The 14,213-nt window shown below is 43.7% G+C and overlaps 1 protein-coding gene across 2 annotated transcripts in view; it reads right to left on the reverse strand.

Annotated features, from left to right (window-relative positions):
- Positions 1-14,213, reverse strand: part of LOC137504280 (serine palmitoyltransferase 3-like) — a 169,451-nt gene that overhangs the window by 51,603 nt on the left and 103,635 nt on the right. For both annotated transcript variants that reach the window (XM_068232476.1, XM_068232477.1), the window contains exons 8-9: positions 8,350-8,569; positions 4,705-4,831 (exon numbers count right to left, since the gene is read on the reverse strand). In XM_068232476.1, the coding sequence (XP_068088577.1) occupies positions 4,705-4,831; positions 8,350-8,569 (347 nt within the window). The remainder of the gene's footprint in view (positions 1-4,704; positions 4,832-8,349; positions 8,570-14,213) is intronic.

Below are 14,213 nucleotides of genomic sequence, written 5' to 3' on the forward strand. Positions count from 1 at the left end.
GGTGTCACCCTTGTTCCGGAAGGGGTACCATCTTTTTGTGGACAATTATTACACAAGTGTGGCCCTCTTTCAGCACTTAAAGTTAGAAGGAATCCGATGCTGTGGCACTGCGCGGCCTAGTCGCCAGGGCTTCCCCCAACGGCTCGTTACCACCAGACTTCAACGGGGGCAGAGGGCCGCCTTGCGTACTGAAGACCTGCTCGCGGTGAAATGGAAGGACAAGAGGGACGTTTACTTTCTGTCCACCATTCACACAGACACAACTGTCCAAATTCAACGGGCAACTAAGGTCATTGAAAAGCCCCTTGTCGTCCACGAATATAATGTCAACATGGGAGGGGTGGACTTCAATGACCAGAGGTTAGCGCCCTATTTAGTTACCCGGAAAACAAGACGCTGGTATAAGAAAGTGTCTTTATCTGATTCAATTGGCAGTTTACAACAGCTTTGTTCTCTACAGTAAGGCTGGGAGAACTGGATCTTTCCTCCAATTTCAGGAACAGATCATTCTGGACATCCTGTATCCAGGAGGTGCCAGGCCCCCCCCCCCAGATGCAACTAGCCGACTGCATGGTAGGCATTACGCCTATCAGATTCCGTGTGCCCCAGGTCAACGCATCCGAAGAAAACGTTGTCGTGTCTGCAGCAGGACTGGAAGAAGGAATGACACCAGTTTTTATTGTCCCCGCTGTCCTGACCAGCCTGGCCTATGCGTAGGGCCGTGTTTTGAGAGGTACCACGAGCAGGTACACTATTAGAACCTAGGGAACTCCAGACACAGGAGTAGGCACACACTCAGTGGTCTTTCGCACATTGTCGCAGGGAGAGGAGAGGTAAGCTTGAAAACCAAACGGGTAAGCATAAAAGTCGGAAGAAGGATCGGTTTCCATGCTTGATATTGCTGATCTGTCCTGGGTTGGCGATATAAGACGGCATGTTTGAATTTCCCTTGAGTGTGGACACCCCCGGTTTATATGTGATTTGGGCCTATGATGATGCTTTAATGCCACACAGAGTCATCTCTATTGGCAGGCATATTGCTGTATCCTACAGGCATAATGCTGTACACTAAAGTTCTGAGGCCCAGTCACATAAGTTGGTGGCTCACCCTGAGTGCAGGGTGGCACGGGGTGTCTCTCTCCTGAGGTTATCACTGCCATTGATGTGGAGCAAGGTATGTTTGCCGTTCATTTTTCCTTTCAGCCCAGAGTGCATTACTTGTATACCCAATATAAGGAGTATAGCAGAAACTCCTAATACTGGCCATACATGTAATGATTGCAGAGACCCTAAAATGCCAGGACAGACTCCACAAATGACCCCATTTTGGAAAGAGGACACCCTAAAGTATTATGTGAGGTGCACGGTGAGTTCATAAAAGATTTTAGTTTTTGTCACAAGTTAGCAGAATTTTTTTTTAATTTTTTTTTTTTAACAAAGTGTCATTTTCCGTTTACTTGTGACAAAAAATAAAATTTTCAATGACCTCACCATTACCCTCATGGAATACCTTGTTGTGTATTCTTTCCAAAATGGGGTCATTTGTGGGGTTTGTTAACTGTCCTGGCAAGTGGGCGGGGTGCTAAATTGTGAGCACCCCTGTAAAGCCTAAAGGTACTCATTGGACTCTGGGCCCCTTAGAGCAGTTAGGGTGCAAAAAAGTGCCACACATGTGGTATCGCCGTACTCGGGAGAAGTACTATAATGTGTTTTGGGGTGTATTTTTACACATACCCATGCTGGGTGGGAGAAATACCTCTGTAAATGACAATCTTTTGATTTTTTTACACACAATTGTCCATTTACAGAGATATTTCTCCCACCCAGCATGGGTATGTGTAAAAATTCACCCCAAAACACATTGTACTACTTCTCCCGAGTACGGTGATACCACATGTGTGGCACTTTTTTGCACCCTAACTGCGCTAAAGGGCCCAAAGTCCAATGAGCACCTTTAGGCTTTCACAGGTCATTTTGCGGAATTTGATTTCCAGACTACTCCTCACGGTTTAGGGCCCCTAAAATGCCAGGGCAGTATAGGAACCCCACAAATGACCCCATTTTAGAAAGAAGACACCCCAAGGTATTCCGTTAGTAGCATAGCGAGTTCATAGAAGATTTTATTTTTTGTCAAAAGTTAGCGGAAAATTGATTGTTATTGTTTTTTTTCACAAAGTGTCATTTTCCACTAACTTTTGACAAAAAATAAAATCTTCTATGAACTCGCTATGCTACTAACGGAATACCTTGGGGTGTCTTCTTTCTAAAATGGGGTCATTTGTGGGGTTCCTATACTGCCCTGGCATTTTAGGGGCCCTAAACCGTGAGGAGTAGTCTGGAAATCAAATTCCGCAAAATGACCTGTGAAAGCCTAAAGGTGCTCATTGGACTTTGGGCCCTTTAGCGCAGTTAGGGTGCAAAAAAGTGCCACACATGTGGTATCGCCGTACTCGGGAGAAGTAGTACAATGTGTTTTGGGGTGTATTTTTACACATACCCATGCTGGGTGGGAGAAATAACTCTGTAAATGGACAATTGTGTGTAAAAAAAATTAAAAAATTGTCATTTACAGAGCTATTTCTCCCACCCAGCATGGGTATGTGTAAAAATACACCCCAAAACACATTATACTACTTCTCCTGAGTACGGCAATACCACATGTGTGGCACTTTTTTGCAGCCTAACTGCGCTAAGGGGTCCAAAGTCCAATGAGCACCTTTAGGCTTTACAGGGGTGCTTACAATTTAGCACCCCCCAAAATGTCAGGACAGTAAACACACCCCACAAATGACCCCATTTTGGAAAGTAGACCCTTCAAGGTATTCAGAGAGGGGCATGGTGAGTCCGTGGCAGATTTCATTTTTTTTTGTCGCAAGTTAGAAGAAATGGAAACTTTTTTTTTTTTTTTTTCTCTCACAAAGTGTCATTTTCCGCTTACTTGTGACAAAAAATAATATCTTCTATGAACTCACTATGCCTCTCAGTGAATACTTTGGGATGTCTTCTTTCCAAAATGGGGTCATTTGGGGGGTATTTATACTATCCTGGAATTCTAGCTCCTCATGAAACATGACAGGGGGTCAGAAAAGTCATAGATGCTTGAAAATGGGAAAATTCACTTTTTGCACCATAGTTTGTAAACGCTATAACTTTTACCCAAACCAATAAATATACGCTGAATGGGTTTTTTTTAATCCAAAACATGTTTGTCCACATTTTTCGCGCTGCATGTATACAGAAATTTTACTTTATTTGAAAACTGTCAGCACAGAAAGTTAAAAAAATCATTTTTTTGCCAAAATTCATGTCTTTTTTGCTGAATATAATAAAAAGTAAAAATCGCAGGAGCAATCAAATGGCACCAAAAGAAAGCTTTATTAGTGACAAGAAAAGGAGCCAAAATTCATTTAGGTGGTAGGTTGTATGAGCAAGCAATAAACCGTGAAAGCTGCAGTGGTCTGAATGGAAAAAAAGTGGCCGGTCCTTAAGGGGTAGAAAGCCCTAGGTCCTCAAGTGGTTAAAAAGTCATTTTTAGTAGAAGGAATCGTTAATTTCATTAGTTTATTTTCGCCTCAGGTGTCCCCTAAAGGGACTCCGAGCAGTGCAGAAACTATGGAAAGATGCATATCATTTTAAAGCTCTCTTTCTCCTCTTTCCAATGATGTATAAACCGCCGCCCTACGCCTTTTAGTTTTCGCTATTTTCGCGATTGAAATTGTCGCGGCGGCGATTTCAATCACGAAAATAGAGAAAACTAAAAGGCGTAGGGCGACGATTTAGGTGTCGCCAGAAAGAGGAGAAAGAGAGCTTTAAAATGATATGCATCTTTCCATAGTTACATTGTATTACACAGGGTGACTTTTTCCTAAAATCAGTGGCTCCGTTCTGCAGAATGGAGCTGCTGACACTGGGGAAAGTGTCTACCTGTGTAATACAAGTAACTATGGAAAGATGGATAGCATTTTAAAGCTCTCTTTCTCCTCTTTCTGGCGACACCTAAATCGTTGCCCTACGCCTTTTAGTTTTCTCTACTTTCGCGATTGAAATCTCGGCTGCGGCAATTTCAATCGCGAAAATAGCGTACAGTGCCTACAGTGTGGCGCACAATGGAGCAGCACGGAGCGCGAATAGCAGAACAATGGCCTTGGTCTGCAATTGGTGAGACAATCCGCCAGGCCAACCTCTTACAGAAACTTTGAGCGGGTTTGGGGAGTGCTGTACATATGCTAGCTTCTTGGCACAAGTGGCCCTGACCATTATAGTCTCTTCCATCATAAAGCCACCTATAAAATCTCCAAGCTCTATTAGGACTGGTTCACACCGAGGGTGATTGTGCTGCGCTTGCTGATCACCTGTGGTCACCCTATGAGGGTGTTCTCACTGCGGCGTTTCGATTGTTAGAAAATCAAAATCTTGCTGTATGTGCCATTTTCCAGAGCAATTCTGTTTAGAGGAATGCACAAAGATGCACATTGCTTTAAAAATCGCTCTGAAAATCGCATTGCAAAATCACAATTGCAATCACTACGCGCTTATCGATTGCGTTTTGCAGTGTGACCTAAGCCTCACAGTGTTCTCAATGTACAAACAACATATATTTGAATACATAATCTGCATAATCCTGCATCAACTCGGAACGATTTGCATCACACTGACCATCCCAACTTGCTGCAGATTCACCAGTAAAATAAAAAGGAACGTTACCTATCTGTGTGCCATCCCGTCCCATAATGCACTTCATGACTCTGGTGATTTGCTCTGTCACAGGTGGAGACAACGAAGCTGCATACAGTGCACTGTGTGAATGTGTTCTTAAGTATTCCACCAGTTCCTGGAGGACAAAAATATAACAATAGATTAGAGATTTTTTTAGGCAAGCAGAGTGACATGCAGAAACCAAAAAAAAAAAAAAAAAGGAAGAATAATTACCAATTATCATTACCCTAAGGGCCCTTTTACACTTAATCAGTTGCTCTCAGTTATAACCGAAACAAAACTGATTTTCAAAGTAATGTCCATGTTTTCCTATGGCAAAGTTCTCACTTAACGCGTTTTCACACTTAAACTGAACCTCCAGACTAAAAATCTACTCAGCAGCACTGAAAAGGCTTGGTGTTTCTTTAACAGTTTCACAGTATCAGAACTTTGTTTTTCTTATAGAAGTCTAATTTTTAGCTATGTTTTTAGCTAAGCTCCGCCCCATCAAAGAAAACTGCTTGGGCTTTTTTTCCCCTGATGCTGTGCAAAGCATGATGGGATTTCCTATGTTATTCATGTTGCCTAGCAACTGGGAGGGGCGATCAGGACACAGTACAGTTGGAACTGTGTCTCATGCTCCGTCACCTCCTTTCAACCAAAAAGATGGCTGCCCTCATGAAATCACAAACCTTTGCCGGTTCTTTTAAAACAGGGTGGGTAAGAGATTATATTACCCATCTATTTTAATTAACATAAATAATGTAACTTAACCTCCCTGGCGGTCTATTAGAAACCGCCAGGGGGCAGCGCAGCTCTATTTTTAATTTTTTTTTTTTAAATCAGGTAGCGATGTTTGATCAGGAAATCCCGTTGAAAGAACGGGATTTCCTGAAGGGATGACGTCACCGACGTCATGGACGTCGTGACGTCTAAGGGAGTCCCGATCCATCCCTCAGCGCTGCCTGGCACTGATTGGCCAGGCAGCGCACGGGGTCTGGGGGGGGGCACGGCGCGGCGATCGAGCGCAGAGCGGCGGCGATCGGAATGCACACGCAGCTAGCAAAGTGTTGCAAAAAAAAAAAAAGTGAGTAAATCGGCCCAGCAGGGCCTGAGAAATCCTCCTGTGCGGCATAGCCCGAGCTCAGCTCGGGCTTACCGCCAGGAAGGTTAATGACAGTATGTTTGTTTAGACTGAAGTTACTCTTTAACAAGTTTTAACTGAAACCTTCTTCCCAATGCACTGCTATGGAATAAACGCGTACCAACGCGTACTAACACGCACTAATGCATACCAATACATTAAGTGTACAAGGACCTGCAACCCCTTCCCCCATATATTTAGTGGCGGGTCTAGGACTGTAAAATACAGCTATTAGTCCTCCCCCCCCCCAATCAGAGTGTAGCATGGCATGTGTGCCCCACCCCTATACTTATGGCATCATTGGAGGTTGAGGTTCTGCAAGGAAGGCCACCAGAAGCCAACTTGCATCTGGATACTAGCTTAATGTTATTCACTGGAACTTTTAGGGACCTTAACCCTTTCAAGACCGGCTGCCTAACCCCCCCCAGGCTATTTTGCATTGTGGGAAGGGGCGTGTTTAGGGGGGGGGGGTCAGGCACCTGGATCCCTGGTAGGGCTAAGCTGGGCATGGTGTCCCCACTGTGGCCAGGTGTTCCCCGTATTGCAGGCAACCTTTACTCACCTCCCAGGCTCCAACGATGAGCAGCTGTGGACCCCTCTGCTCTGGCCGGCATCCCCGGTCATCCTGCCGCTCAGTTTGAAGTCATCAAGCCGGGACCAGATATTTACGTCAGAGCGAGCGGGGATGCCTGCCAGAGCGAAGGGGGGGCGACGATCGCCAGGGGAACGTCAGGAAGGTGAGTGGATCCTCTTCTCCCCCCCATACTGCCGTAGCTCTAACAGTGCTCACTAAGGTCCGCTAGTGATCATAGTGATCACGTGATCAGGGGCCAAGAGCAATGACGTAGGACAGCTTAATCTCCCCTCGTGGGTGTGCACAGTTGCGGTGGGACATTTAATTTACTGCGACGTTGAATCTACATCCAGTCTGAGCAGCAGCACCATCTGCTGGACGTAGATTGGTACTACATCGGTCCACATTAGGTTAATAAGATGCAAAGATAGCCGCGGGGCTAGGACGCAGTTTTGTTGTTTTCTATGAATGATGTTGCACTTTTCTGTATAGCACTTTTCTGTATAGTAAAAGCACTCTGCACCTTATATATACCCCTGACGAAGCCCCTATTTGTATGGAGTGAAACATGTTAGTTGTGGTAGGGTTATGGGTTCGTATCAATACAATATTTATGTCTAAAAGAGATGGTAGACCTTTACCATATGCAAGCAGAATTGCTTTGAAAAGTTTTGAGAATATATTACCCCTTCCTCAAAATTGAAAACTGTAACATTGGATTTGTAGACGAGCTATCTTAAAATTAATACTAAAAGTTGAGTTTTAATTCTCTAGCATATAAGTATAACATTGTGTTGTTGATAACTGAATCAGTCCTGTTGCTTAGGATATCTTAATGAGGACAAGGTGAGACCCTTCAAGCTTGTTGGGAAAGGCAGTGGCGTAGCAAAGCAGTTGTGGGCCCCGATGCAAGTTTTACAATGGCGCCCCCCAAGCACTCTATACATAGCAATTGATTTGGCGCACCAAAACCTGCCAATGGCAACTACAGTGTCAGAGGTGCAAGAAGGTTATGGGGAACAGCTTGTTAATGATTACCACTAATCAAAGTATCTATAGAAGTGATTACTTTGAGCACAGGACCAATAGTGAGCTAATACTGTAGTTGAGGGAGGGCCCTTCAGGGCCCCTCTGGCCAAAGGGCCCGATGCGGTCGCAACCTCTGCAACCCCTATTGCTACGCCCCTGGGGAAAGGGGTCCTCTCTTGCCCAAACCCTGAGCTGGGATGGATATCTAAACTAGTACTGCTGCCAAGGGTGTCAGGAGGAAATTTCACACAGAACCTGACCACATTGCAGTTCAATGGGAAAGAGGGCTGGGGAAGGGGAATCAGATACTGGCTGCATTTCTTACCTAGGTGGAGGAAGAGGCTGGTGGCCATGCTTTAGACAGCATAATTATATCCTTTCTAAGTAAATGAAGCATTATAATTGTGTTATTTATGAGGGACAAACATTAGGGGCTGATTTTATACAGTTACTATATAATTTATATTATTATACTTCAGTACTAAAGATTGATGGAGCAGAGTGGTCTCTACACACAGATAGGCACCTAGTATATCAAGTTAGAACTGAAGAAAAACATGCAGAAAAAAATCACACACTATCATCAGGTAATACAGCTTACTTAGAACAGCGAGTGAATACAGGAAATCACAATACCATAGAGATCATCACCTCACTTTAAAGAGAGTAACATCTTGTGGTTGCTTTACTATACAGCAGTTTAACTAATCATGTTGTTACTACCAACAAAGATAATAAACACAACAAGGATAGTTAAAAATTAATGATGCCTTCACTTGACAAAAAAATCTGACACCTTCAAAAACCAAGCTATTTCAGATGAAGACATATTTTTTGCAAAGCATTACTTTGTTTTAGACCTTCACACTGCTTTACTCTGGTGTTTCCAATAAAGAGTCATTCTTACCCTGTTGCCTGCAATGTAGCCACCAATGCCACCAAAACTTTTTGTAAACGTTCCCATCATCACATCGACGTCTGCAGGATTCACGCCAAAGTATTCCACCACCCCTCTCCCTGTGGCTCCCACTGCGCCAATGCTGTGTGCTTCGTCCAGGTATAGGTAAGCCTTGTATTTCTTCTTCAGTGCCACGATCTCTGGCAAACGGACAATAGATCCTTCCATGCTACAAAAGCAAGAGAGAAGATGTTATGTCAAGCTGTCAGCATATGCTTATATAGCCCAAACTTCTGGGGCACATTCACTGTGCTCTCCTTCCTTGCCACCACCCTGAGCCAGGATAGCTCTGTACTTTGAAAGGGCTTTTTGACTTGCAAGGCTTTGGCTGCGATCTTCACGGGAAGCATGGATACCTTGGTTTTTGGACTTGTGCTGGAAGGGAGCACAAAATTTGTAGTCGCTCAATCAGGCTGATAATCATTTTAGGAGCTCACAGGACTGGGCAAACACACAGAGCAATATTTAAAGGGACCCAGGCTCAAAATTCACAGATCGGCAGTAGCTAAGACATCATCCCAAATTAAACAAGATTTTTGGTGCCACATCACTACAATATTTTAGGGGCCTATAGCCCTGTGGGTTTGTTATCCTATATCAGACAGGTGTCCAATTGTGAATATACTCATTGTATGTGTAGGATGCGGAGAGAAGGAGAATGGCCTTGACGCCAGCAGAGGAGTTTAACAGAAACCAGAGCTGTGAGGTAAAGATTATTTGATACTCATCAGCGGCTTCCTCCAGCAGCATAAATCCATCTGAGTCCCACGCCTTCCTCTCACGGTCTGCTGTTCAACCACGGTTCGCCCTGTCCTCCCATGGTCTGCTGTTCAGCCGTGATCAGCCTCGGTAACTGTATCAGTCGTGTCAGTCATGGTCTTCTGCGCATGCGCGAGACCTCCACGTATGCGCAGAAGACCACGGCTGATGCGACTGAGCCAGTTATGGTGGCTGATCGCGGCTGAACAGCAGACCCCGGAAGGACGGCGTGAGACTCAGATGTGTTTATGCTGCTGGAGGAAGCTGCGGGGGAGTATCAAATCTTCTTTACCTCACAGCTCTGGTACACTTTAACCCACATGTCTGCTGGATATGTGACACCAAAAATCTCATTTACATTGGGATGTTGTGTTTTGAGAGTTTTGAGTTCGAGTCGCTTTAAATTTTGCTTTGTGCAGGAAGTGAGCACCCTTTAAGTTAAAGGGAACCTAAACTGAGAAGGATATGGATTTTTCCTTTTAAAATAATACCAGTTGCCTGAATCTCCTGCTGATCCTGTGTCTCTTAATACTTTTAGCCACTGCCACTCAACAAGCATGCAGATCAGGTGCTCTGACTGAAGTCAGACTGGATTAGCTGCATGTTTGTGTTAGGTGTGTGATTCAGCCACTACTGCAGCAAATGAGATCAGCAGGACTGCCAGGTAACTGGTATTGATTAAAAGGATTCATCTATATCCCTCTCAGTTTAAGTTCCCTTTAAAGAGACTCTGAAATCTCCTAAAATCCCACTTTTTATTCAACATTTAACTTCAGCACTATAAGCCAAGCTAAAATGCCGCATCCCAGCGACAGAAAGCCGTTTAGAATCCCCCCAAATCCCCTGGGCTAAATGCGGGGATCGCTTCCTAGTAGAGGCAGAGCTTAGGGCTGTAGTCTTCCTTCACTGAGAGGGGCGGGGAGAGGCAGCGATCAGCGGTGATTGATGCTAATGGAGGCAGAGCTACAGAGCTAAGCTCTGCCTCCCCAGGCAGCAAAATCACGACCACGAAAGTCGTGGAGGTTTGCCCCGGTATTTAGGGGGGTTTCTAAACAGCTTTCTGCCGCTGGGATGCGGCATTTTAGCTTGGCTTATAGTGCTGAAGTTAAATGTTGAATAAAAAGTGGCATTTTAAGAGGCTTCAGGTGTTTCTTTAGGGGCACCTGAAGTGAAAGGAACATGGAGGCTCCCATCTTTACTTCCTCTTAAAAATTCCTGGCTCTGCTAATCACATATTTGAAACAAGCATGCAAGCAACATAATCAGAGTGGGTTTGCAATCTCTGGTTAAAGATTCAGAATTCATCAACCAGGCAAACCAGCAATTTTCAATGGAAGTCAACAATGGCAGCATCCATTCTCCTCTTATTTCAGGTTTCCTTTATAGCCAACTAGGGCAGGAAGCACACTTATTAGAATAGCATGCGTTGTGCCGCATAACGGAAATTGGATGCAAAAAAAAAAATAAAATAAATAAAATCGCACATGAAAGTGTATGGGCTGCACACAAATATCACATTGGTGCGCAACTTGCAATGCTATTTTACGTGCGGTTTAAAAATCACAGTTTCCCCTTTTCCCTGCATACTGTGTGTGAATTGCATGCGACGCACGTGAAGAAATGCAAACGCATATCAAATGCAAACAAATATGCAGATCCAAAAACACAAACGCAGAGAAAATCCTAGAAATGCACATGCCTTAAAACACGTTTTTCTGTACAGATAAGCGTTCTCCCAACCTGAGAAAGATTTTCTACACTTTCCTCTTACACATGCTGAACTAGGTAAATTCAAATACAGTATAACTGGAGAGGCAGTTGTGCCCCCTGCTGGTGATACACACTTTTCTCTGTGAGAGAGAACATGTATGGTGAAGAAATAATACCCAGATAGCTTATGGTAACCCAGAACCACTAGGAAAGTATAAAGGGCTAAAAGAGACAAAAAACCCCCCTCCATTTTTAATAGAGAGCTTCGCAATGCTAAATGTAATTTTGCCTTGTTAGAACAGAACGTATTTGTGGTAAGCGGACCTGAACTCAGAACTTCCTCTCTGCTCTAAAAGATAAGCAATAGCATAATAACATTTAGGCAGCAAAGAGGCAGCCAACTGACACAGTTGAGAGAACATGTTATAGTTGTTATTTTAAATAGCTTCTGTTTTAAAGAGAATCTGTACTGTAAAATTCTTACAATAAAAAGCATACCATTCTATTCATTATGTTCTCCTGGGCCCCTCTGTGCTGTTTCTGCCACTACCTGCTGCAAAATTACATTTACCATTGCAAATGCCTCTGTTAAAAATAGAAGGTGTTTTGGTCTATTTTAGCAGTCTTGCCTTCATGGGAAACCACAGCTGCTTGCTTAAAACTGAACTATCACAAATATATTCAGTTTTAAGAGAGCACAATTACATATGTGTTAAAGAACTGTCAACGTGTGTATTTTAAAGATATGATTGAAGGAGGATGGGTATTGTGTGCCTTTACTTACAGCCTGTTTTTTGGCAGTTGCAGTTCAGATACACTTTGAAAGGAACCCAATGTAAGAGACCTTTGGAGGCTGCCATATTCATTTCCTTTTCAAAAAACACCATTTGCCTGGCAGACCTGCTGATCTTTCTGGCTAGTAGCATGTGAATCACACACCTGAAACAAGCATGCAGCTAATCTTGTCAGAAACAGCTGATCTGCATGCTTGTTCTGTCAGAGTCTATGGCTAAAAATAGTCAGAGGGTCAACAGGAAAGCTAGGAAATGTGTATTGTTTAATAGGAAATAAACAAGTCAGCTTCCATATGTCTCTCATGTTGAGTTCAGCTCAAGACATATGATGTGGAACAACTGTGGCATATAGGTACAGTAGATACAACACACTGACTTTGAAACTCTGACATTCTTTAAAGGAAATCAGAACTAAGAAGCCTACGGTGGCTGCCATCTTGATTTAATATAAAATAATGTGAGTTACTTGGCTGTCATCAGGGCTGGATTTACCATAAGGCACTGTAGGCACATGCCTACAGGCGCCTGATGATGGAAAGGCGGCTCTCTCCCCTCCCCTAGTGCCTCTCTCCCTCCTTCCCTATGCAGAGTCCTGATGAGAGTGTAAATGAGAAGTTACTTACCCTGCTCTCTGCATTCCACTGACAAGATCTCCTTTCAGTTAGGGGTACCTCTAGCTACTTAATACTGAGGGTATCTCTGACTACCTAATGCTAGGCACCTGTAGCTACCAATGACGGGCAAGGAAGTAAGGGAGAAGTGACAGCTGGGCCAGCCTGCACACTTATGGTGCGGTTCAGCGGATGTTTGTAGGTTCATGGAGGGGTGAAGTCTAAGGTGCCACGACTTCTGTGCCTATAGGCTCCTGTGATGTAAATCCGGGCCTGACTGTCATGCTAACCTTTTGGCTTCAGTAGTGGCCGAGTCACAGACCCAGATTTTGTATGGAGCCAGTGATGTCTGACCAGGGACAAAACACTTGGTCCACATACTAGATGTGTGCATGGGGACAGAATCTCCGTCCACTTCCATCCATCCCCATTTATTGTGGACTGTCCCACCATATTCCCAGATATTGGGGTAGAAAAATAATCTGGGTGGTTGGGGATGAGTGGAGATTCTGTCGGATTGCAGTCTTCTTTCACATACTTGTTTTATGACAGTTATCAAGACAGCACAAAGGTTAGAAGATCTCCAGGACAACAAGGAAACAGTATGTTCAAAAGCAAGACCACAAAGGGAATCTTCTGTATTATTTCCAGTCCTGAGTATGACACCTTTTTATGACCACACCAGTCACTAACCTACCGAGGTGTCTGAAATCTTTCAGTACCCTCCCAACACTTGATTTAGTTTCTACAATTCAGTATCTATTCTCATACGTGTTTATTACCCAAGACGTGGCCTCAATGTGTTCTTCATTAAAAAGGTCTTAAACAAAACCAGACATCACAGATCAAACCAAATTCTTGCTATCCTGGCTGTTCAAAGGAAGACTCTTCATCATTCACATTACATATTCCTGACTGACCTGAAAAAAATCCTGACTGGAAGGGGCATAACTAAATATTATGAGAGTTTTGACCACTAATCCCCCAAAAGGCACTACTTTTGAGGACTTCCTTTTCTTCTGAGTGATATATATTGATCAGGAACAAATTGGGAACATTGTAGTACTTCCTGTTGCCGACAACCTCTGACCGGTATCCATCATGGGCAGTTATTTATATTGAGCAGTTTCGCTTTATGTGATACAAAGAAGGAAAATACGAGAGGAACATTATAAGGAACAGATGTATTGCCGTGGAAATAACATCTCTAGTATTGGCAGACTGCAATTCCGAGAACTGTTGATAAAGCCACCCATTTTCCATTAAGGTTTCATAAATGTGCCAGTATCCAGCCATGGAAAAACACACTTGTCTGGCTGGTGCCGAGAAACCACGTCAATCTTTCTCCACCAGAAAAGGAACAGCTTGGCTAAATGCGAGCAGAGGCTCAACAATGGTTTTAGCTTTAGAAGTTGAACAGTGCCCAGAAAACACTAGCCAAAGTGTACAGGAAGTAAAGAATACACCTATAGCTGTAGAAACTATATTCAAAAACACCTGGGGACTTCCATGCCTTGTATAAAATCATAGTTTGTTGCCCTTTTATCTGCTACAGTTATCGGAAATGTTTATAGGATCATCGAAATCAGATCAGACATGTTGGAAATAATCGATCTGTCAGGTAAATCAGCCAGAAAATTGTATGGTGTATAACTAGCATAAGACAGTGCTTTTATTGTTGTTACATTAAACATTGCTGCAAGGTTCTCACTATGCAGAGTGGGGATTTTAGAACTGTGTTCTCAAAGGAGATAGCCTCCTCCTGTCTCAGCAACTGGCCAATCAAGATGCACAGATAAGAATTTGTCTATAGCGTGGAGGCCAGTCAGTCAAAGACAGCCTCCTATCAGAATGCAAGTGCTTTCTCTCCCCCCTGCATGTCCATAGTATGGTGAGGACGTTTCTCAAAAGAAAGCGACACAAGCTCCACTCCTAAACA

This window comes from Hyperolius riggenbachi, chromosome 4, assembly GCF_040937935.1.
Source record: "Hyperolius riggenbachi isolate aHypRig1 chromosome 4, aHypRig1.pri, whole genome shotgun sequence".
Lineage (NCBI taxonomy): Eukaryota > Metazoa > Chordata > Amphibia > Anura > Hyperoliidae > Hyperolius > Hyperolius riggenbachi.